The sequence below is a fragment of the Centruroides vittatus genome, unplaced genomic scaffold (assembly GCF_030686945.1).
Source record: "Centruroides vittatus isolate TY-2023 unplaced genomic scaffold, ASM3068694v2 contig_257, whole genome shotgun sequence".
In the NCBI taxonomy this organism is placed as follows: domain Eukaryota; kingdom Metazoa; phylum Arthropoda; class Arachnida; order Scorpiones; family Buthidae; genus Centruroides; species Centruroides vittatus.
Genome location: NW_027121630.1, coordinates 13,976 through 40,342, shown reverse-complemented (window position 1 = coordinate 40,342; position 26,367 = coordinate 13,976). Strand labels below are relative to the sequence as shown.

The 26,367-nt window shown below is 32.3% G+C and overlaps 2 protein-coding genes across 2 annotated transcripts; one reads left to right on the top strand and one right to left on the bottom strand.

Annotated features, from left to right (window-relative positions):
• The first annotated feature begins 5,357 nt into the window (after window positions 1-5,357).
• On the top strand, window positions 5,358-7,080 carry LOC136971508 (transcription factor Adf-1-like). Its single transcript, XM_067265967.1, has 4 exons — window positions 5,358-5,721; window positions 6,035-6,218; window positions 6,363-6,473; window positions 6,713-7,080. The coding sequence occupies exons 1-4, from the start codon at window positions 5,559-5,561 to the stop codon at window positions 6,981-6,983; spliced, it is 729 nt and encodes a 242-aa protein (XP_067122068.1). The 5' UTR covers window positions 5,358-5,558; the 3' UTR covers window positions 6,984-7,080.
• A 497-nt stretch (window positions 7,081-7,577) lies between these two features.
• Window positions 7,578-21,679, bottom strand: LOC136971497 (patched domain-containing protein 3-like). Its single transcript, XM_067265956.1, has 7 exons — window positions 20,935-21,679; window positions 20,548-20,862; window positions 19,288-19,480; window positions 18,572-19,163; window positions 10,668-10,768; window positions 7,854-8,068; window positions 7,578-7,744 (listed from the first exon to the last, which is right to left on the bottom strand). The coding sequence occupies exons 1-7, from the start codon at window positions 21,677-21,679 to the stop codon at window positions 7,578-7,580; spliced, it is 2,328 nt and encodes a 775-aa protein (XP_067122057.1).
• Window positions 21,680-26,367: the final 4,688 nt, after the last annotated feature.

Here is a 26,367-nt window from a genome sequence, read left to right as displayed (position 1 = left end):
TTGAATTTGTAAAAGTAGGTCAACACACATTTGTGCATCGATGGTGTATATTTGATTTTGTTCATGTTGTTTATACTATTATAATAACAGAGCACTATAATAAGCGATTATTACCTTATTACTTTATTATATGAACGAGTAGACATGTATTATTTTTTATGTATTACGGAAGTACCACAATAAACCGGAATTACTTTGTTTTTTAGAAAGACTTGTGGCTGGATGATTCTGAAAAATACATTTACAAACGTAAAACAGTATGAATATACATATAAATTTATTAAACTCGAGTAAAATTAAATGGGAGTAATGATTTATGATTGATTGTATATGTTTGTAGCTGACAAAGTATCTCTGATAAGGCATGGCTTTTTGCATGAAAATTCCCAACCCACAAACCCGAATCAATGCTTATTCATTGAAGGATAGTCAATTAGCTATAATCTATCAATTACAGCTCAAAAAGCATGGTGAATGAAGGTTTGTTTCATTTAATAAACAAAAGAAGGTTGTTCTATAGATATAACATGGGGAGGAGGAGTTTTGTACAAACTGTAATCAAGTCTGTAGCGATCTAAGCTTTCATTTGCTTTCTTGTATGTGTCTTTTCACTGTCTCAATCAATAAATGTTTTTTCACCACTTTTAGACCATAAATATTTCGCGTAATACTGTCCTCTCCCTTTATAAAGCAATTAGAGGTGAGGAGGCAGATTATTGGCTGATAAAATCGATAGTCAACTTCTTTTACACTGTAGTTGGTTACTTTCTGTCTATGTGGATATTAGATCAACAAATCAGACACCTCTGGAAACAGTGGAGCTCAAATTTCCACTAAGTGCCATCCCTCTCAGACTACAGTCTTTGAAATACCTAAACAATCGCTATAAAATTGCTTGTTTCTATTGTTTTCAGCTCTAATTAGCTAATTTATTGTTCTTAGAGAGTATTTAGGTGAGTAAGCATTATTTTAGAACTGTGAAGTTATAAATTATTTGGGAAAGTGAACAATTCCCCTTGCTATTACATAATATGAGAAATTATGTAAACAATCACATGCAAAAGTGTGTAGTATGGTGAATTATTGTAAAAATCGTCTAAATAATATAAAAAAAATGTTTCTTATACATTATTGCTAAGAAAATTTGTGTTGACTTCGACCCTTCGATGACTCATCTACTCCCTTCCTATAAGAGTAATTAGAGAAGTAGTGTAAATAATGGAATAACTTCTTACTTGCTGTAGCTAGAAAGCTGTGGTTTTCAAAGAAAAGCTGTGTGACTAATAAATCTACGATATTTTAGCGAATTTCTATAAATAAATACATTTTTTTCTTTTTTTTTTGGAAATTTAAAATTTTATTATAATTTAAATTCATGACAAACAAAATATAAAACTACAGAAAACTGCAATATGATTTTGCTAGAAAAGAAAAAACAGACTGAATGTAGTGCGAATTTAAAGCGAGGTACCACATTTGAAACAATACTTGCTTCCATAAAAGTGCTTCTCCTGCAAAACATCGTGTTTTTGATAGAAGAATGCAGATTTCTTATAAAAATTTTGTATATGAATATTTTTTATTAGCTTATTATTAGAGGAAGGTTTTATCTGTCCTGCGTTGCTTGAACCACACTAACTTTGGAGTTTGTCATGAAGAGAGAAATAGTATATTGTAAACAATGACATTTCACACCATGAGGCTATAGAAGGGTGCAGTTCGTTTAGTACAGAAGAGAATTTTTACATAAGTACAATTTCTTATATCACAATAATACTTAATCTATAATTATTAGTTTCTAGCTTTATACAATGACATAAAAGCTTTACATAAAACTCCCACAAAAAATCGGAAATAATTTATAATACACCATTTTATAAAATGAATTTCTAAAATATTTTATTATAAAACTTTATATATTTTATTATGTATTATTTAGAAACTTGTTATTTTTAATGTAACACAAAACTGGACAAGGAGACACTTGACACTTGCTGAAGTAAATACACAGCTGGATGACCTTGAGAACAGCTGATTGTAAAGTTTCGCGGGATGTTCCAAACAATGCCTGAGGAAGGGGGAGTAGGTTTTCTACAAATCTGAACTAGTTACTGTAAATACTCAAATGTATTTCTGTTATTTACTAATAATTTTTTTACTAGGTTTTTCTTATTACTTATATTACATGGTACATTAACTTAACATTGTTTTTTTGTGCTTTACAGAAAAAATACCCACAAAAAATTATAAAAAATTTTAATACACCAAATTATGAAATACATTTCTAAAAAATTTTATATATAAAATTTTATTTTCTTGATTACGTATTATTTAGAAACAAATTATTCGTCACTTAACAAAAAAATTGCACCTGATCATGTGACGCGCGCCACAGTTTGGTGTAATAAGCTTATCATCCTTGAAAACAGCTGGTTGTTGATGTTGGTGGGTTATTCTTAAGTAAGTTTAAGGGGAAGACTGGTTTCTAGCCAGATGTGCTTCAGTTACTGTAAACACTCAAATAGATGACGAAATTTTCGTTCATTTGTAATCTTTCTATAGGAGGGGACCAAGAAAATGGTAAAAAACCCACTTTTATTGGATGTTTAATTTTAAAATTTGCTGAGGTCATAAAAATCATCCAATAGAATACGAAATGATCTTTTCCTGAGTAATATAGCACATAGAACGTTAACGAGAGATTTTTCATTGTTGCCCGAGTATACTAGGGACTTAACGCGTTATTAAGATTCGTCGTAAATGTCTCTGTTAAAAGACATCGAGTCTTCTATTGATGTCTTCCAGGACTCACTACCGTAAACAGCTATCGGAATCACGATGGCGAATCACGAAGTGAACAGGCGAAAAATTTGGTTCTCAATGAGAAGGATTGTGAAGACCAGATCTTGTTCATCCGCTGTAAAACGGTCACCGTCTTTTCGATGCGGCATTTCAAGTCCACTTCTGCCGTTGGGAAATAACACTGCCTTTTTGGGAAATAACACTATTCAAGTAGGTAAAACTCTCCACTTCTTCAAATCCTTGTGCTCCAACAAATTACTCCTTGCGTTTGTATGGTGTTACTTACATGCATAATTCTTCGACTTCACGGCATTTATCCTGAAGCTAATTTTGTGTGCTCTCCTGACTCAATATGGTCGTGGTGTGCTGTAGCAGTGTCCCGCTTTGCTCTAATAGGGCGATATAATCAGCAAAAACCAAATCTCCAAAAAGATCCTGGTCAAAGCAGTGGATGCTGGCTCCAATGCGCACACTGGTCGCTTCAGCCAGTCACATGACATAATCAAGAGCAATGAAGAGCAGAAAACACAACCCTGCCTGACTCCTGTTGTAATTTCAAAAGCGTACAGTACATATGGCCGCATACGGTCTTGATGCAACAACTTGAATTCAGGTATAAGTTGAATGCAACTTGAAAATGGTGACAAACTTTGTCGGTACACCATATAATCAAGATCTGCCAGAGGGACTAGCAGTGAACGCTGTGAAAAGCCTTCTTGAAATCAATAAAATTGATGGCCAACGGATGTCAATACTAAACGCATTGTTTGATGATATTTCGAAGGGAAAAAATCTGCTTGCTGCATGATTTTCTGCAGCAAAACCCAGCTTGCTCTTCTTACAAGCGCTGATCGAGAGTTATCGGCAGGCACCGAACAAAGACCACACAAAATGCTTTCCAGACACAGAAAGGAGAGTGATACCTTGTCAGTTGGTAAATTCGCAGATCTCTCCCCTTTTAGGAATTCTGACTATAGCGCCTCTTCTCCAATCTTCTGGGACTTCCCGACACTACCAGCACCTGTTAAACAACAACGTTAACTTTTCCAACATGGGTTGCCCTTCATTGCTTTAAAATCTCAGTCGTAATTTCGTCTAGACCAGCTGCCTTGCTATTCTTTAGGCTTTTAATCGCAAGCTCCATTTCCTTAACTGTAATATCGCCAGTGTTCACATGAAGCTCATTCTATGTATTATCAATATTGAAATCGTATGTACTGGTCGGTTCCACTTGATTAAACGTTTTGCAAAAGTGTTAACATCCATCTCTTGTTCTGTTCATCTTGAGCGATCAGAAGCTTCCTGTTTTTTGTCTTTTATTGGAATGCTGGAATTAATTCTCCTCTCAGTCAGTTCATTCAGTATGCAATACAGGGTCTTGGAGTCATTTCAATCAGAAACCTCCTGTGCTTCCACGCTGTTTCGTTCTAACCATTCCTTCTTATCATTCTGACAGCTTTTCTTTATTCACCTATCCAACTCAGTTTAATTTTGGTTTTCTTCCTTTATCTTAGCCATTGTATTTAGCCTGGTCCTTTTTAAGTTTTATGGCTTTCCTCTCATCAACCAACTTCCACAAGCGATCTTTGATGCGCTGATCTTTTTGTCTTTCTCAATGTCTTCCAATGATCTTTTGGGTGCACACCGTGGTAATGTCTCTGCCGCGAAAAAATTTTTATAACGTTTCATTGATTAGCTAATTAATTGCTCTATTGTTTCTTATGGGAGTGTTTTTATCGAATTGATTAAATTGTTCTAAACTTCTATTGGACTGATTTGATGTGAGTAAAATTTTTTAAAACACTATTGGATACTTTTATGACATCAGCAGCTTTATTTTGTTTTTTATTCAGTAGAATTATATTATATATAATATATATATATTTCGGTTCACCCATACTTTAGTAGCATAAAAATCGAAATTTTTGTGTTATATTTGAATAGATTTAGTAAACTAATTTCCCTCCTGCCTTAAACTGATCTTCCCCTGAAGGGTACATGTAAACAACCGGGAAAGAAGACACCAGCTGTTTTCAAGGTCAACAGGTTTGTTAACAATGTAGACTGCACTTGTGAATCTTTGCACCTTGTCAAATGTAAGAATAAAAATCCTTGCAGCTATATTTATCAATAAAATCATTTTTTTAGATTATTTAAAATTTTTTATATAGTTTTTCTATAAAAACATATTTTCGGGGGTATTTATTTCGCGGAAATTATTTCCTGGCAATTTTTTGGCTGTCAGATTCGCGTTTCAGTAAAAATAATTATTTAATATAAAAAGTCAAAAGACTAGGGGTTTTCCGAGCAGAATTCTGACTACGAACAAAGAACCCAAGGAGATAATTAATATCTGCCCTAACTAGATCCAATATTTGCACTTCTGTAAACTCTTACATTACGCGTGATTACCTTTGCTTTTTACTAATAGAAATAAAATCTATCTCATTAAAATTGGGCCTGTCTGGTGACCGCGAGGTCTTTTTATGGATAAGCCGATGTTGGAAGTAAGTGTTCAGAACACAGCTCGTTGAATTCACAAAGTGATGTTAAGCTTAGTTCACACTGAGCGCGATTCGCTGGCGAAAGCGAAAAACAGAGCGAATAATACGTCAGACATGACGTCGTTTCCGGCGAATTTTACCATTTCGCGAATCGCTTCGAAGTTCGGAACTGTCGAGCTTTTTCGCTAGCGAAAAAATTTCGCCACCAATCAGATTCCTTCTAGTTGTCACGTGGTTCTTGTTGTTTACAAGATGGCGACACAAACTTCTTCTCGGAGTAGAGTAGATGTCGAAAAATTATTAGAAGAAATGGAAGCTGCTCCATTTTTGTATATAAAAATGGATCGAAGGTACAAAGATATTCAACTGAAGGAAAATAGATGGAAGTTGATTGCGGAGAATCTTAATTTGACAGGTGAGTGAAGTTTGCATATAGTTTCCCAAGAATACACTTATAAAAACCTTTTAAGTAGAATTTAAGACAAATTTAACAATAAGTTTACAAACCTAGCATACATAAATCATTAAAAACAAAAAAATACCCATACAAAGTACAGAATGGCAAAATACCACTGTATATTGAATGATTGTCTTTTAAAAGTTTAATTTAATTTTAATAAGTATTTATAAAATAATATAAGGAAGAACAATGCTGTTAATTTTCATTGATTATTATTTATAAATATTTTAACATGGAATTTTATTTTTCTGTTGTTATTATTTTGAAGTTGAAGAAGTAAAGAAAAAATGGAAAAATCTTGTGGATACCTACAGAAAAGAAAAAAAAATTATAGATGAAAAAACTAGAAGTGGTGCAGGTGTGGATGACCTCCACAATTGCAATTGGAAATGGTTTTCTCAAATGCACCTATTAATGAATATATTCGATGGACAGGATGTACAATTTTCACAGTATGTAACAGAAGTATATTATTAAATATTATAATGAATAATGATATAAGACAATAAAAAGTCATAGTTAAAAACAAATTTTTTTAAAGTTGAAAAATAATTTAGATAAAACTTCACTTATACATTTTTTCTTTATTTTATTAGAACTAGTAGCAATCTTTTATTAAATGATGGCATACAAAGTGAAGATGTGGAAGAGATGTGTCCTGTTCAGATGTCTTATCCAGGAAGTCCAAATTTTCAAAGTCTTTCAATGTAATATAAACTATATATTAACTTTTGGATAGAACACAAGAATATATGTTGTTAGTAAATTAATCATTCCTTATCTCAAGTTATTTAATAATAATGTTAAATGCTCTTACATACATCAAATATTTTTTTTTAGTTTATACCTGTATTCTTAAGTCTACATTCATGTTTTAATTTTATTACTTGTTGTTTAATTTTTTTTTATCTGCTATGTATAGCCTATATATATTTATTGTTTTTAGGGATATTTCAAAAGATGTACCTTGCACGTCATCGTCATCTACAGAACAATCTTTGCCACCAAAGCGTCGAAAAAAAAATAAGGAAGATGATGTGCACACTTTAATTCAGTTAACAGAGGCAATGGTGAACAAACAGCAAAAAGAAGACGAGCTGTATCATTATAGTGTCAGTTTAGCTGACAGGTTAAGAAACCTTTCTCCACAAAAGCGAGCAGAGGCTCGTTTTAAGATAGAGGAAGTTATGTATAACATTACAAAAGAACATTCATAAATGTTCTTTTGTAATGTTATACATAATTTGTTATATAAATAATCATGTTGTACATAATAAAATTTTGTAAATAAAACATTCTAGTATTTAAAAATTATTTTATTTCTGATTTTTACATTTTATTATATATTTGTTATTCGATACGATTTACATAATTTAATTGCCATGGTAAAATATTATTTTCTTGAAAATAAGTGGCAAATTGTTCTCTAATGTCTCTTGCACATAGTGAATAATTATGCTGTTGACATGGTCTTTGAGGAAGAGATGATCCACTTCCTATCTCCTTTCTCCACTGTCCTTCTAAAATAGTTCCATCAGCAGCCTCTTTATCAATAAAATGGGATGGACAATAATATTTCGTGTCTGAATTTACTTTGCTTTCTTTTGTCATCACAAAATTATGCAGACACACACATGCTTTTATAATACTATCTACAGTTTCTGGAGAAGCTTGAATGCATCTGCATAAAATCCTTCAACGTGCAGAAAGAATACCAAATGTATTTTCTATAACACGTCTAGCTCGGCTGAGTCTATAGTTAAATATTCTTCTTTTGTTGTTAATTGTCTACTAGGGTATGGTCTTGGTAATTAAGTTTTTAATGGAAATGCCTCGTCACCTACCATAAAATATGGTAGGTTACTAGGCATTCCACTTATTGGTGATGATTGTGGCCAATCCAATTTTCCAGTTTCCAGCGATCTGCCAAGACTCAAATGGGAAAATATACCTCCATCACTTCTTCCACCAAATCCTCCTATATCAACATATATAAATTTATACTTGGCATTGCTTACAGCTAGGAGAACTTTACTAAAGTTGCCTTTATAATTATAATATAAAGAGCCTGTATTTGGAGGGCAAACCATTTGTATATGTTTCCCATCTATAGAACCAACACAATGAGGAAAATTCCATAGCAAGATTGACAAATTCCTCTCTGCTTGGAAACTTCAGATATTCTTTGGCCAACACATTCCAAATAGCTTCGCAAGTTTCTTTAATTGTGGTACAAACAGTTGATCGACCCATTCGAAATGCAAATGCTTGGGAAATTTGATAATCTCCACTAGCTAAATACCTAAAATTATCAACAAATCATTTATCACTTGCATTTATAATCTATTATTATATTTCCTTATTAAAATAAATAAATACATTTTCAATATAGATATAAAACGAGATCTCAAAAGTCTTATTTAATTTAAAATATAATTATAAACATATAAGTTTTAAATATCAATTTTTTTTATTTAAACCCACCATTGAACGATTTTTTATGAATTATGAAACAAAATAAGAAATTTTATATTTTATATCTAATCGTAAAAATTATTCTGTGAATCAATGGATAAAGTTCTTTTAAACTTAAGGTGGCAACAAATAAAATTTAAACAAACTAGAACTATATCAATGGCAAGTATGCTTGCTTGCTTATCGATATAAAATCACAAATTCTGTTTTATTTCAATCGGTAAATAGTAAAGATTGCGTAATAAACTCAAAACTCTACCTTAATGTGACTTTAAAACGTTCTCTTGGAGATATGGCTTTACGAAAATTCGTATCCTTTCTGTGTATTAATTGCCCTACTCTACAGAGCAATTCATCAAATAATTCATTCGTCATTCTAAAAAACTTAAAACGTGTTATAATAAATTTTTTGTTATTCATATATTTTCTTACTAAAGAGAATAAAAATTAGTATAAACAGTCCTACCTAAAAAAACTCTCTTGTCATTCAGTCTCATTTCTCGCACCAAATTAGCATGGTAACCATGTAATTCTTGGTTTTTTAAAATATCTCTCACCCAACATCACTTTCTTTTTTAGTATCTCTTTCTCTCAGTAAGTAAACAAACGTGGTTAACAACAGTATATCAGAAGCAGCCATTTTTGTTTTTCAAGATGACGTTTTCTCTTGCTTGCAAATGATTGGCTCCTTAAAATTCGCAATCCGCTTTTCGCTTTTGGTCGTAGAGTCAATTTCGCTAAGCGAATAAAAATCGATTTTCGCTTTTCGCATTCGCTTTCGCTATTCGCTCAGTGTGAACTAAGCTTTAGGAGTTGAAAGTTGAAATTTGGTACACAGTTAGGGTACGTCACGAGAATGCACACTAAGAAGAGATTTTTCGAAATTTCTCCCCTCGGGGAGATTCTCCCACGGGAGGAACAAAAATAAGTCTTAACACTTCCATCAACAATGGAAGTGTTACGTAACAATGGAATTGTCAACAATAAAAATGTTACGTAACAATGGAAATGTTACGTAAGAATGGAAGTGTTACGTAACAATGGAAATGTTATCAGAAAGGGACGTGCAAGGCGCAGATGCAGCTTTTTCGTTTTTTGCGGGAAATTGAACAAATTATTGTTCCGGTATATTTACTTTTAGATGAATAATTCTAACGATTATATTTTTAGAAATAAACGAGTTAAAAATTACTCTCTTCTACCGACTTTAAGAAATTTAACACAGAGATGAATTACAATCAAAATTCAATATTCATTTCTTACTGTATTTTCCAAATGTATTTCGCCCGCTGGCCTTATCAGTGGATACAACGCTGTATATTATTACTACTTTTACACTCGATCACAGCATCCAGCGGCGGCCTTAGCCATTGCGATGCTCCAAGCGGCAGATCTTTGCGAGGCCCTTGTCCTTTGTGCAAAGTACGTGAATTGTAAGTAGGTATTTCTGACGATTTACGACAAATGCAAAAGAATACAAATAAATAAAGAGTTTTAGAATATTATATTAGAAGATTTATAAAAGTTAACAAACATAAAGACGACAAATTATTAATGGTGATAAACTAAGGTACATAAATGCCTTTAAAGATATACGCAGAGGATTTAAAAATGATGTTCGCGGCTTTTCCTAAAACTAAAATTTTAATTAAAGCGCAATAATCTAACGAATGAGCTTCGTCATTTTCAATTGTAGGAATAACAAGGGCTGAAAGCCGATCTTGTCATCGAATTCCTCAAATCTGTTTTAATAATTTTTAATTTCGAAAAACTCCTTCCCGCAGATGCAAATGTCACAGGTGTGGTGGCAATAATTCTCAGGACTACTTCGATAGTGGGGTACACTTCAGTTAAATTTTCTCTATTATATATTTCAGCACCGAGATAATGTCGTCGTTTCCTTCATATACACGGATAAACATATTCAGTTCTTCATACAATTCGTGTCCATCAATATCAGATGTTTCTCCTACTGTTAGAGATTTTTGCGAGTCGCTGCATTGCTTCGAAAGTTCACAATCACTAATTTCCTTTAATCTTTTTATGTTATACATGAAACCAAATATGTTCTCATGATGTTTAAGTGCCTTAAATCTAGGATGGCAGCTTGCTCGCACATTGTCGACAATGAAATTAAATTGTTTATTTTGAAAATTCTTCCGCAGGCAATTCGAGAGCTTTATCTTCCCCCGTCATAATCAAAATTCGTTCTTTCACGTCTCTTTCTCACGACTTTGAACTTTCTATCGATACCATTTTCCTCAGCTATTTCTCTAGCTGTTGCCAAGGTTGATTGGAAACCATTTTCTCGATAATTAACAAGCCAATGTGTAAATGCTTTTAGGTGTTGTATAGCCGCATCTAGGTACATTTTTTCACTCTGTCACATTTTAGTTATAACGTTTATCTTTGTAAGAATATCGTACCATACGAAGAGTGCAACTACAAATTCGTAGGTAGTTATTTCCTTTACTATAGAATGGCATTCACCAACCAACTGACAATCTGTTGTATTTTCTGCTGAATCCTTCAAAGCATCACATATATCGCTTAGTTGATATTTAACGGCCTTCACCAATTCTACCCTTCATTCCCATTTAGTTTCGGAAAGTGGTTTTAGCGATAAGGATTTTACATGTGCTTTTAAAATAGCCCACTTCTGACTCGAGCCGGAAAACAGAGTGTATAGCCTTTGTAGAAAACCAAAAAAATATTTTGCTTGAACACTAGATGATGATGCATCTCCCAGGATGACATTCTAGCTGTGACTCCCACAAGGTAAAAAATAAGCGAGTGGATTAACTTCAATTATACGTTTCCGGACACCACTTTTTTCTCCACGCATATTGGCTCCATTATCCTTGGCCTCTGCAGTTTTGCAATGATATACCCAGCTATTCTAGCTCTGTGGTTATATAATTAGTCAAACTCTCAGCTGTGTTTTTTCGACGGCTAAGAATCCAATAAAATGTTCTTCAGTGTCAGCTGTATTTGTATTAAAAATTTTATAATAATTGACAGTTGTTCAACACGAGAAACGTCACGAGTGCAATCAAAAATAATCGAGTAATATTTATTCTTTATTATTTTATCAACAATTTGAGTCTTCGCGTGACTTGCCATTAATTGTATAAGCTCATTTTGAATATTTTTTCCGAGATAGTGGTCATTCATCGTCTTATCTATTAGTTGTTTTAAGTGAAGTTGCAACATTGGATCAAATTGGGCTATTAACTTTACTAAATCTATAATGTTGCCGGCCACTTGAATCTGAGTCAGATATTAATTTCCCTCTGTCACTTCTGAAGGCCAAATTGTGAGATGCTAAAAAATTCACAATTGCAAGTAGTCTTTCTAAAATATCTCTCCAACGCTGCCTTTCTTGTTCAATTGAGCCTGAGCTAGAGTCAATAGTGGTACAGATTTTTAATCCGTTCTCTAAATTTAACCATTTCAACATACAATCTTTGTGCAGTCGACTAGATTCATAAGACTTTAAGTAATCACCCAAGTGTTTCCAATCACACACTCCTTCACTGGATCCGATTCTTGTCCTTTCCAGTCTGAACATTCGACACGGGAAGCGGTAAACGGCATCCGTTGTTTGTGGATAAATCATCCAGGGCCTGTCAAGTTTTTCACCATTAGCTAATATTTTACTGTAATGATTGACGCTGAATCGCCGTCCATTATCATTTACGGGGAAAAATGAACTTTAACCCGAATTGGACTTTTTAATACAATCTCAGTTCGGTCTACATCACTAATTGTTAATGGTCACAAATCTGGTTAATTTTGAGGATTCGGATTTTCAATTCCGCCAGCCATTGATGTAGACATAGACTCAGATACGTATTTTTGGCTGGATAGTGTTGACGGCTGCGGTGTAACAGACAATGATGTTGACTCATTATCCTCACTATTGTTACTAGGTAACAGCGGCACCTGTGACGATGTTGAAGGAATGATTTCAGCTGGGTTAGAGTTACAGTGTAATAATGTGTCACTTTCAGCCAATGACGGGTTTTTAGAGGTTTCTTGACCATCACTTTTTATACATTTATATAAAGACCCACGTACATATACTTCACGTTTCCTTTTTGAACTACCCTACTCAAATTTTCTACCGGCATCACGATTACGCGAACTCATTTCAAAAATCTTGTTTCGCACATAAAACTAATTCGGAAATAATTTACAAGTAGTTTACACAGTTTTTTTAACAATTCACTGTTTACTATAAGTACTGTTAATAATGTCAGATTCACTAAAACTTAATATCATTTAATGTTTATTTACCTACTGAAAGATATGTGCCATACAAACGATTATGTAACGCATACAGCTGCTAGCAAAATAAGAGCCAGGTGACAAGAGTTGACGAACGAAATGAAACACGGGGATTCCCCGAGCGCAAATCGCAATTACGATGAATCACGAAAGTGACAGAACCGCGGGTTCAAGTGGGTGTTCTAATGCTCGAGGCGTAGAATTCAAATAGTAATAAATTTTTCAAATGTGTTTTACAGTCAAATTACAACAAATATTATTATTCTCTGGTAAATTAATTAATTTCGATATCGTTAATCTTACTTTTTATACGAATGTCAGATTAAATAAATCTAAGTGAGAAATTTTATTAAGGCACTTATTAATATTAATATATACTGTACTATGGATTAATCAAATTTATTTTATTGTTATAACTAATAGCGAAGGATAAAATAAAAAGTTTTAAATATCAACATTTTTCTTCTCGGGTTGTAGCGCGAGGCCCCTGCAAGAGCGAGGCCCCGGGCGATTGCCCTGCTCGCCACACCCTAAGGCCGCCTTTGACAGCATCCCAGCATGCATCTATGCACATGCTAGCATTTAAATTAATTGTATTTACATGACTTACGATAGAGGTAAGGGTGCATACAAAGATTATATAGTAGATAAGAAAGCAATTGGTGTAATTAACAAATTAAATAGATTAATTAAATTCTTTAAAAATAAACATGTATCCATCATCAAAGCAGATAAATCTTATATACTCATTATACTTAAAACTACAGAATTACAATAAAAAAAAAGAGAAATTATATCTACTGGTGAATATGAACTTTTACCTATAGACCCAGCAGAAGAAATTTAAAAAGGATTTACTAAATTAATGAAAACATATAGAAAATAATTTAATTAATAAAGAAGATTCCAAATACTTAAAAAATCCCTTGGAAATTGCAGGGGTTGTTTGCAGATTGTAATGCACATAGAATTTCATGCAAATAGATTGTCATACAACCAAAAAATATTATATAGGCGAAACACGATTAAAAGAACATGAAGCAGCAGTTAGACTTAAACGAGGTGAATCTCCGTGGCATCAACATTGTAGTATTACAAATTGTATAATTTACAGAAGTAATATTACAATATTGTATAAAACGAAAAATATTGTAAAAAGACGTATTATCGAACACTACTGCATCGTAAGTCATGTAAATACAATTAATTTAAATGCTGGCATGTGCATAGATGCATGCTGAAATGCTGTGATCGAGTATAAAAGTACTAATAGTGTACAGCGTTGTATCCACTGATGAGGCCAGCGGGCGAAATGCATTTGGAAAAATATAGCAAGAAATAAATATTAAATTTTGATTGTGATCCATCTCTGTGTTAAATTTCTCGATGTCGAATAGAGAGAGAAATTTTTAACTCTTTATTTCTAAAAATATAATTTTTAGAATTATTAATTTAAAAGTGAATATACCTGAACAACAATGTTGAAAAACCGACATTAATATACACAATTCTATTCATTATTTAAATGAAGGATTGTAAAAAGCATTAACTAAGTGATACTTTCGAAATGTGAAAAGCATTTTCGAAATAACAGAAATATTGTTAAATTATTTGACAATTTAAAAAATTTTCCGAAGGTAACACCGAAAACATTCATAAGACTCGTTCCTCGCACAATACGACCAATATTTCGTTATTAGACAATACAGTATATTCGATGAATTAAGAGACTGATGACGAAATCAGCGAATTTGAAAATTTTCTATATTTGCTGTCTTGTCCTGCATATTTCAAGCCATCCCTCGTCACACAACTAACCTTATTTGAGAGGCGTGTTAAATGCTGTAAGAGCGGAAAGAAATCTCTGGGCTTCTCAGTAATGTATTCAAAAAACTTTACAAATAAAACCCTATTTTGGACCCATCCGAAAGAAAGGTACAATGAAAACCTTATTGCGCGTAGGCCAGAAACATTCAAAAAGTAACAGAATTAATAATCTGTTTATAATTCTTAATAATTCTTTCTCTATTATCAGTATTATTATTCTAATCTTAACTAATTTATGCACTTTGTACAACATTTTTATGTTTGTAATTTTTGCAATAAACAATTGCCCATTATTCTCCTCCTTAAAGTTTTTTCAAATGTTTTTATATACAGTCATGTGTTCGTTTAATTTCCACAGTTTTTTTAAAATATAAAAAAATACCTGCGATAACTTACGAAAATTAATCAAAATATCAAAATCAAGAAAATTTAATGGATGCAAATCGAAGAAAGTTATCTCGTTTCTGGTAATATTAACTTGGTGTAATGAGGGAATTGCCGAATTTCTTTTAATTTTTTCTTTAAAACGAGGGAATACAATAAAATCTCCTGAAGATTTAGAAATTTTTGGCTTTCGTGTTGACAGAAACATTCACTTGATTGTGTTGATTGTGATTCACTTAATCATACGATGTTAAGTTTTGTCACTGGTGTTCCGTTAAATCTTCTTTTCTTCTTCTTCATATCAATATGTAGAGTTAGAAAATGCATTCACTGATGGTGTTTTAGTTCCTATGTATGTAGATATTCTGTCGAATACTTACACTGAAATTAAGGAAATTGTTTACAACTTAAATGACTTGTATTCATCGACATTATTTGCTTGGACACTTGGAATGGGGATAAAACTAACGTTCAATTTATGTTACTTTTTTTCAAAACGAAATTACAATCTTTTGTATTGTTTTGCAGTTTTCTTCTTGACTGTAGTTCCGTGTAGTTTCTTTTCTTGTGTTTGCTTGTCTGCTGCACGTGTCTCTGATGCGACTCGAGAAATCGAAAATATTGTAGAATATAGAAGCGCCAAGTCCACTGATATTTCATTACTAAAATCTCGGAGTGTAAGGCATTTTCTATTAAGCGTGAATTAATTTTTACAATTGTCGGTGTTGCTTTGACCTATACAGTAATTGTGGCTCAGTTTTCCGAACCACAGTAAATATTACGGACACGTATTCATTGATACCGTGTGAATTCTATTAACGATGAGTCAATTTTAAATATATTCTATAAGCAGTTATTCGATTATTCATTCGCAACATATAGTTGTATGTGTAATTCAGTAATGTAACTGGAACCGATATATAAAACACTCGATTTATGTAGCGCATGCCTATATTTATCTTTGTACCATTACGTATAAAAGTTTAATTGTTGAATATTGTAAATACATGTATAAGGGCAAATACATGAAATCTTTTTGTTTAAATATTTAATATTTTTTTTCATCTATTTATTTAATACTTCAAGGACTCTCGCAACATGACATAATTATTGTTAATCCAAATTATGTATTATTTTTGTTTATAGAAAAATATGTAAAGAAGTTAAATATCGATCGGAAATTTACAGTAAAATACAGAATAAAATGCTAATAATAAGAGTCTATAATACTACAAATCTTCGTAATTATTACAATTATTGTACAACATTAAATATTCTCAATATATTTTTAATAATTAGCTTAAATATTTTAATCAATATTTACAACGGTTTATAATTATAATATTGTCACATATTTTATGTTAACTAAAAATTTCAATTGTACGAGTACAGCAATTGTAACATGAAAAAAGTGATTACTATAAAAATTGTCAATTATATGTATATGTATTGAACGTATTTAAATATGTATTCTAATTGTTGTGTTTTATATTATATAACAACAATGGTTATTCTTGTTGGCACATAAATACAACACTTGTCTTTGTACTCATTATAACTGCAAGTGTACATGTGAAGTATATAGGCCTATAGCATATCAATCACTTGATTATCCTTTCTTCAATCATCTTTTCAATATTTATTATGGCAAGTGGACTCAAAAAGGTTCGCCATTCCTGGTATATAACTTTACTTGTAATTGTTCATATCAAAAGTTTAAGTTAATTAATAAAGGGATAACAATCTAAAATATTGCAAGGTTCATTTATTTACACTATACACTATTGCCTCACTGAAAATAATACAGAAAATAATACAATAGCTGTATGATAAGTGAAAACTAATCAGGTTCTGTTACTGATGTAAGTGCACGATTTTAAATAGAATTAAAATTAGTCTCTATTAATGATTTCGATCAGAAATAAATTTTTATTACATCATTTAGGTCAGTGAAATATATTAGGTAATATCTGGAAAAAGGAAACTAAGTTTTGCGTAGGTTCTACTGTTTCGTCTTAATTAAGTTTTATATTCATACAATAGTGTATGACTATAGAACTTTCGTGAAACACTCAGCATAGGACTCATTTTTACACTGTACTTCTCGTTACGTTATTATTATCATTACTTCACTTTTAAATGCAAGTTACGGTAATTTCTGACTTAGAACATCGGACTTTTATAGTAACATGTAAGTAGATGTTTGCAATTCCTGTGCGCTCATTACGTCCCAAACTGTTCTTATACCATACTTTTAATTTTAGATTGAGTGTTCTGTTTTCTTTGTTTTGTTTCTGTTTTGTGATGACTGCAGCAAACAGTTAAAAAAATATTGCTGTATATGCTTTATTTTTGTTTTTTGTGAAAAATTTCGAAGACAATTTATGAACATTGGTATTTCAAAAACATACACGGCCGACAGTGTTTTCTGTGTTAGTTATTCTCAAAGATTTTTTATGTGATTAATCTGCCATTAATATAAATACTAAAAATACTATAAAATGTTAGACTTGGTTTCAATAATTAAAATTTTGTTTATATTTAAGAAAACTTAAATAAAATGATATTAAATTCACAAATAAAGTATTTCTTTGCAGAAATCGAAAGTCTATTTCTACTCTATTTAAGTCTCCGAAGAGAATTCCAAATTTCTGTAACTCCTTCTTTGGGCCCATCAATTTCCCATTTACAACTTTTTCAGAATTTAAAAACCAATTGTTTTCAAACACTTGGTTTTAGGAAAACGTTTTAAACTCCCTCGTAACGTATTCAATTCTAAAAATATTGAATACAATATAACTTTTAGTAGAATATATGAAAAAAATTTAATCGAAAAAGTTTATATCTATTTTAAGGAACCCTTTTCATTTTGTTTATCAATATTTTCCATTTATCGGGAAATGAAGTTGTATACAGAAATCATTTATTACAAGTAAAGTAAAACTTGAATTAAAACATAATTTGAAACCAAAGTTATTACTTATAAATTACCAATTAAATTACGTTATTATATGCTCCTCCAGTACAATGAGACGTACAGTACATATACTCTCCCCTGAAAAATGAGTTTACACCATACAGCTCATTGTACGGTGTGAACTCTTTTTTTCATGAGGGGAGTTGACTTATCAGACGTCTAAAAAGTGTGAAACAGAAAAAGATATGTTGATTTATCCAGTGGTGACGAGTTAAACCATGTCGAATAAACCGAGTTTTTAACATTAATAACATTATTACCTGCGGAAGTAGGCCGAGATTACAGAAAACTGACAAATTAACCTGCGGTGTCGAGTTATCCGAGAGTCGACTTATGCGGAAAGGACTGTATATATATATATATTTATGTAGAATATCAAGACTAAATATGAATTTGTAAACAATAATAACAATAAAACGAACACTAGCAAATACGAAACAGAACAATATATGTTATATTCACAGATAATAAGATTAGAGCACAAATCATTAACCGTTTTTATTGGTCAAATTTTGTTTCAACCAATTCCTGCCTAACAAATAAAAAATTTGATCTTTCTCGAAAACAAGAGAAAGAAAATACTGAATGAAGAATAACAGGGGTAAAAAATAAAGCGTGAAAGGCTGTTTCCATTGTTATTAAACACACAACTTTCAGAAATGTTAGCAATGCGTACGATTCTTTATATATAAAAAGTATTCCGAAAATAGTGGATAAAGTTCCTTGTATTATGGGAAACCCGACGCGATACAACGAATCTTTCATCTTTGCATTCGACGTTCTGCGGGTCGACGTCACAAAGGCGTACGCGACATGAGCCGGATAGTTAATGCAAAATCCGATGCACATAACCAAACTGGTCAAAGACATTATATCTAAGTGAACTCCCCACATGCTCATGTAACCCAATGTTTCTATCGTAGTAGAAACAACAGAAGTTGCCACCACAAGAGAGCAGAAAATATTTGGTATCACACTGAAAAATACAATCGCGATCAATAATCCTGTGATCCAAAACAGTTGTTTAGCAATACCAGCGATGATTACTCCTTGTTCTATCATACTTGCAAATACATGGTGAATAAGGACCGGAAAAGGTGCTTCATCCGCAATTTTCGAAAACTCATTCATTGTAGCGATTTCAGTTTCTCTGTTAGATACTTTTTTTGCGATAACAAAAAATCGACTGCAAGTAATTTCTGAGCCATCCTGGCTGAATACCAAATCGTCTGAAAATTGTTCTGCCGCTTTAAATCGCAGAAAAACTTCGCGAAGTCCTTCCATAAAATCGTTTTTGTTCGACATGTTGTATCCTCTTAAGGCATATCGTGCAACTGGATTTCTCTGAAATTCTTTGTAATATTTCAGCCAGGAAACCGTAAAACGTGACTCGGCTATATGTAGGATGAGACTCAAATCTTCCAAGAAGATCTTCCACCGATTTCTGAACGTTTTCGTCCGAATAATCGAGTGTTTTGTTAATAATTATGTGAATAGGAAATGTGTATTCAGTGAAATATTTGTAATATACTCGTGAACTTTCGTATATTTCTGAGCCAGGGGGATACATGTTTTGAAGATCCAATCCTTGCTTTAGAAAATACACTCCGTAACATCCAAACCCTAAGTTGACGAAATACAGAATTAACACCATCAGTTTGGTTGGTGTGTAAATAATGAAATTTCCCAGTTTATCCCTAACTGTTCTCAGGAAGAAGTCTTCATTTTCTTCTGTCCGTTGACAATCGTCTGGTTCGCGTGCTGGAAAAAAATAAATTTATAAAATTTCATACCATTTTAACTTATAATAACGATTTGCAATTTTGCTAAAGTACGGAAGTTGTTTTATAAAGTTGCTCTATACATTTCCGAAACTATGCCAGGTTAATTCTTTCTCTAATTTTTATGACGCGTTATTGATGTGACTACTTAGTTTTAAACACGTCGTTTTGGCTTCCTTATGCATTCTTTTGTAAATTTTAAGAATAAAATTTGCCAAAAAGCTAATGTAAGTGATATTACAGTTTTTTACCTACTTGCATAGTGCTATTGTTGGTAAATTTGAATTGTCAAGTAAGGCAGAAAACCTCGTTTAGTGTTCGCATTTGCTGTTATTTTACTGACCACTTACTTATGACTGCTACTATAATAACATTTTCAAATATATTTCGAACGACAAACGAGTTAACTGTTTATTTTATTCTTTAAATTTACTCGAATCCGTCTCACTTTGCTTATAAAGAAGAAATTCGAACAAAATATACTTTAAATTTGAAACTATTAAATCTTTGTTTATTCGTTCAATATGTTTTATAAATCTAAATGTTCTACAAAATAATTTGCAGATAAAGTTTTTGCAAGGTTTCTATTTACACTACGAATTCCCAATAAATATTTTTACTCTTATATAAGTAAAGTCTATTACTGTAACATACAAAAACGTATTATTTTCATTGCATCTGAATGATTTGAAAGCACTGATGTTAAAAGCTTTTGCTATTTCTTTTTACTCTAAAGGTTATTACTGCAAGAAACTTGCAAGGTGAAAACGTACTTAAAGAGGTGACCAACAAACAATTCTAAACAATTTTAAACTCGCCTGTGAAAAGACAGACGAGTTTAGAATTGTCTGTTGGTTAAATAACGAGAAATTTACCAAATGCATTCCCAAATAATTTACTAAGTCTGCTAAATAGAAATGTCTCTTCCATAGAAGCTACAGACTATATTAAAATTGCTAATGTAAGAATTTTTTATTCACCAGTAAACAAATATTAACTGTGCAATATTAAACTATATGCTGAAATTACATAAATACTTTAAATTACCATATGACTTGAATGAAATTGGATGAAGACCTTTCTCTTCTCTGTACCCGCTTAACGCCATACACCCAGCAAAAAACGTTATTTGAAAGACATAAGTAAAGAATATGCACGTCGCGGAATAAATGCAAAAGATCTTCACAACAACAATTGGTGTACTAATTCCGATGCAATAAGAAAACAGATTAGTGATTGACGTTAACGTGATTGACACTCCGGCCGCAGCAAACGTGTCTGCCATTCTCTTTTGTACACCTTCTTCGGGATCGGTTGTTCTCCAACTGGCTATCAACACAAAACTGTCATCCACTTCGGTAACTGCAATACAGGAAGTCATTATTATTACATATTTGCCTATTGTAATATAATATTCAACAGAACATACAATACCTAGCACCAAGAACGGAATACATATATTACAGTAAGTGTTCTCCACTCCGCAATATCCCATTAAACCGAATGATGTGACGATTGCCATTCCCGCAGACAAAACACAGGCTAATCCCATCCAAGGTTTGCTTCTTATCAAATTTTGACTCATGAGTGTTATCATTGAGAATACACAAATAAACGATACCACAGCTCCAATCATATATTTCAGATTGTAAAGAAATGCTTTATTATCTTCTTCCATGGACCAAAGAGGATGTATTAATGGTTTGATATTTTGAAAATTATAACTTTGTATTCGTCGATACACTTCGGCTATCCAATTATCAATGAATGTAGCCTTTTCTTCGTCAGTTCTGTCAACTACGTAAAACAATCGGACGGCCTCCACACTTTTGACGTAATCATTTTCGTCGATTGTAACGCCTCCCAAATTCATGACGTAAGAGCGATATGAATAAGTCAAGGTGTCGATGTCAACCGGATATTTGAACTTTTTCTTTCCGTTTACCACGTCATCAGCATCGGACATAATTTCGAAAAATACATTTTCGTAACATTTGTTACGTACTTTAACGCAAATATCATCATATCCAATTGTTCGATTAAACACTTGGATGGTGCAATTTTTTGCTATGAAATCAGCTACTTGTAACTCTTGAAGAATTTCTCTTTCTAGTATGTTACCTCCGTTTCTTCTTATAAAGAATAATATATTTCCATTTGGAATTTCTGTAAATCTCATTTCATCAGACAGTGATGCAAATTTCCACGTTTTTTCAATAAACCGTTGTATAGAAAAATATTTCCCGCTATCTGCTTTCAAACTATCGATTAAACTTCTCTTGTAATTAAGTTTAAAGATTCCAGTTATTGAAGCAACTGAAAATATGACAGGAATGATTATGAAAATATACGGATGTTTTCCAATCGCCGTTCCTAAACGTTTAAAAATTGTCGATAATTTTCTTCTAATAATGTCCGGTTTCATTATGCAATGATCTGTAATTAAAAATTATCATTTGTTATACAGCCATTCAGATAAAGTTCACTCAACGAGATTGATTCGTTTGATTGCTGCAAAATTCAGGAGACTGCTGTCTCACTGAGAAATGTAAAGGAATAAATTGTAATAATGTAAATTAGTGATACACTGTGTTTTGGCATCCCTATCCCAAAATGTTATATAAAAGCTTACAGAATTTTAATGTGTTGAATACTTTAATTATAGAACATAAACTATTCCGAAATTAAATGTTTCACCCAATTGTATGGTAAACAACATTTATATTATTGTGGTAAATATATTCATTGTGTTTTTTCACAGAACAGTCAAGTAATTTTGCTTACTTCAAAGATTTTTATGTCTATGTTTTAAGATCATTTCTTTGAATGATACAAATAAAGACCTAAACTTTCATTTGTGACAATATCACAGTTTTAAAATTAAAAACACTAAGTTATGTTCAGATAAACCGATTTATATCTGTTTTTTGTGTGTTAGACTTAAGCAAATTACATACAAAGTAGCTTCTAAATGTTTCGCAATAATGCTGATTTAGTCAACTAAAGGCGATGAAAAAAACACATGGCCAAGTTGCCATAGCCTATAGAATTTCTGCTTTCATTTATAATGTTCTTCCAAAAACACCCCCCGCGACAGATAGATCACGTATCTCGTTTCTGCACGCGAGTAAAACAAAACCTGATTAACCACGATAAATTAAAATTTTCAATTATTATTAAGACACTTCAACTATAAATCATGCATTTTTTATAAAGCAAGTAACTTACATCTGTGAAAGAATATTTTATCGTTTAAAATAAATTAGAATGAATAACGTGTTAAAACCAATAACTTTTAGAATATTAAAATGTATGCAGTTTTTAAGAACTCGCACCTTACACGTAATATTATAATAAATTAACAGGAACCTATAGTATCATAAAGAACTTAAATCATGACATAAATTACTATTCTAATTAGATGATTGATAATTATAAAATTTTGTATATAAATAGATTTTATTGAAATAAATACTTTTAGAGTAAATAAAAATTGAAGCTAAATAACTAAGAATAAAAAATTACGTACAAACTTATCATATGTTTCTTACCTGTTTTTGGCGAGAAATGGAGCGAGTCACTTTGTATTTACACAAACATCACAATGAAATAAACTTTTTCTGAATTTGTCACGCGTTAAATCATTAAAATCAGAACGTTTGAAACAAGACTAGTCGAACCAGTACCTAGTATTTATCTGATCTTAATTATGTATTTGTCAACTCGAAATTTGCATAGTTACAGAAAAACTGCTGAGTTACTCAAGGATAAAATTTAGGAAATATTTTATATATTATCATAATGCCGAACAATAAAATTATAAAATATGTAACCTTTCTTGTGTATTGAATGTGATATGTTGTCTAGCTAACATATCAAAGTCTATACACCTACAAAATGTAGTGTGTACGTCATCAAGTATTCAAGTTCGTGTCAAGTATTTTTCCGTAAAAAATGCTTGACATGAACAGGGGTATAGACACTAGATCCTGATGAATGAACACCTGTTAAAGATACAAATAACGATATCGACGGGGTCTAACCTGTAGCAAACAACTCAGTTACGAAAGCTTGGATTCATTACGCGCTTTTATATTTACTGCAAACAATAAGAATAACAAAATATTACAGCTGAAAATAAATAAATAAGAAAATGTTAAAATATATCACATACATCCTGTACCAGATGGTCCCACCACCACCCTTCGTACCATGCGTGAGTGTACCAGGAAGTCTCAGCTAGTTTAGTGTAACACCACCTCTGTGCCACCCGTCACTTCATTGGTCCAAGGAGTTCGTCCTCTCTGACAAAAAACCGGGGAACAACCCGATCGGGACACTTCATATAAAAACACAAGCACGATGAGTAAGATAGAAGGTCACTTGACGTGTGTGTGTGCGCTCTGTTGGATATCTACCTACCGCCGCCGTTCGTCTTCATCGACTTGATTCTCGCCGGACTGTTCGTCGTCAACTGTTCCAACCCCCTTTCTGAACAAACTTATACTAATCCGAAAATATCACCACCTACTACTGCCGAAGATAATTGGAGACTTTCCTGCTGTGAAAACGTTAAACTTTATTATCCTAAGGTATTTTATTCAGCCCGCGATTAATTGTAAGCTCTCTCTCTAGGATCCTCTTGTAAACTCGATTTCGGTCGCGACTCTTCTAACTTTTATTAGCAACTTTTCTAATGAATGAATTTATATTACGACGACAAGTAAAGTATGTATTCCTGCAACATTCCTTTCAAATAACCTGTACAATCATGTATTATCTAACCTTTGATAAATACTAAACTGTAAATAACTCTAAAATAAACGGGTATTTTAGTTATAAATATCTCATGAGTGCTTTTCTTCTGTCCCTCTCTCAGTTCACTCCATTCCGGGTCCAAACTCATACCTAACCGCTCGCGCGAACTTGTGGTCTCTGTATCGACCTAAGGTTACAGTGGTGTCATCCTGACGTGGTATCGAAGAGATACCGGCTGTTCGGTCACATATGCAATTAGAGGTATAATACATTGTGTACCATTTTAAGAACCATTTGAAATGACGTCACTCCATATGATAGATTAAAACTGCAGCAAGACGTTTATGGACACCACTGCTGCAGAACTTAGTGTTTTTCCCGAGCAGGAAAGGAAACCGTAAAAACCTATAAAAACATGTATATTAACCTAAATACAATTAAAAGTTATATATTTTATTGAAACCCTGTGTAAGGCCGCGACTCCACTAGCCGTAAAACAACCGTAAAACCCGTCGCCGTAAAAGCTTTTAATCACGTGACCTATTTGCGTTTGCGCTCGGATTGCGGTGGAGGTCCGGCTAGCGAAGCTTTTTACGGCGATAGTACTATTACGGTGTATACGTGATATATCGATATAAAGACAATAATTATATTCTACGAGTTTTTTCTGTACTATAATTACAAATATAGTAAAAGTAATATCTTTACTTTCATATATCGACTTTTATTATTATATTATTAAGATAATATACAGCACTTATAAGCTTAGCTTTTTTTATTATATACTCCTATAAATTGAAGGATTTTCCTTTGGCCGTTCATATCGCGTGTTTTAGGCATCCATTATTATAATCGGGATACCTCTTGTCGTAGATACATGAATACTTTCGGATGTTTTCGATAAATCTTTCCAGATCTTCTAGAATAGCCACGAGAGAACGTACACAAAAGCTCGTTTTCCGCCATTTTCGCACCGTGTCACGATGACCTAGATTTCACTGACTTCTGATTGGTGGATGGTACCGGTTTACGGTCGTATTCGCTTCGAAAGTTGAACACTGCTCAACTCGCTTTTACGTTGGTTTTACGACCTGCTCAGGCGTAAAATATCATGGTCACGTGATTAAAAGCTTTTACGGCTAGGAGTTTTACGGCCCTTTTACGGCTAGTGGAGTCGCGGCCTAACTCTTCTACTTAGGTTAAAACCATGTATATTGAAACTTATATAATCAAACTCAAACATTGTACACTGAAACCACGTACTGAAACCACTGTAGGTCTATTTGCACTGGTATTTAAAATACCAGTGCAAATAGACCTACATCATAGAAGTAAAATCTTACACTATATATATATAATATATATAAACTTTATATAAAACTCATATAACTATACCTGTATATAAATAAAACTTAAAATACTATACAATAGGGTATAGCAAAGCTAAATATAACGTATAGCTGACTTAATTAGTGAATGCTATAATACGCTTCTTGTCTACTCTTCTTAATGACTTGTGACTAAGACTTAACTAAGTAAAGAGAAAGACCCAATGTCATACTATATACAATACATCCATATGCCCTAAAATCAATATGTATCTATGTATTATAAAACGATAAAATCAATTTATATATAAAGAACCGGATTATACATAGATTCTTACAATCATCCTATGTCTTAACATACCATGTAAACTCTGCCACATCTCGTAAGAGATGTGGTAGAAATAAACCAGTCAAGAGGTGAAATTCACCATTTTATAAAATAAAAATTAACTAAAACACATACAAAACTACAGACTTCAATTACGATCGGCACTATTGATAACGATAAACAGAAGAAAAACGAGTCTAGTCAAAGCTGTCTAGTTGATAAAAGCGATTGGGTTCTCGAAACCATTGCGAAGTGGCACTTGGTGGTCTTTAATGATTTAAAGGAAAATTAGAATTTGTATATAAGAACAACTTTTACTAGATAGAATTGAAAAGAGTAAGTTTTCCCGAAGCGATAGAGTTTATTTCTAAAACAACCGACTATTTATTAATTCCAAGGTTGTAGATCTGAACGATAAATTTCAAATAACAACTTGGCTATTTAATATTCAAG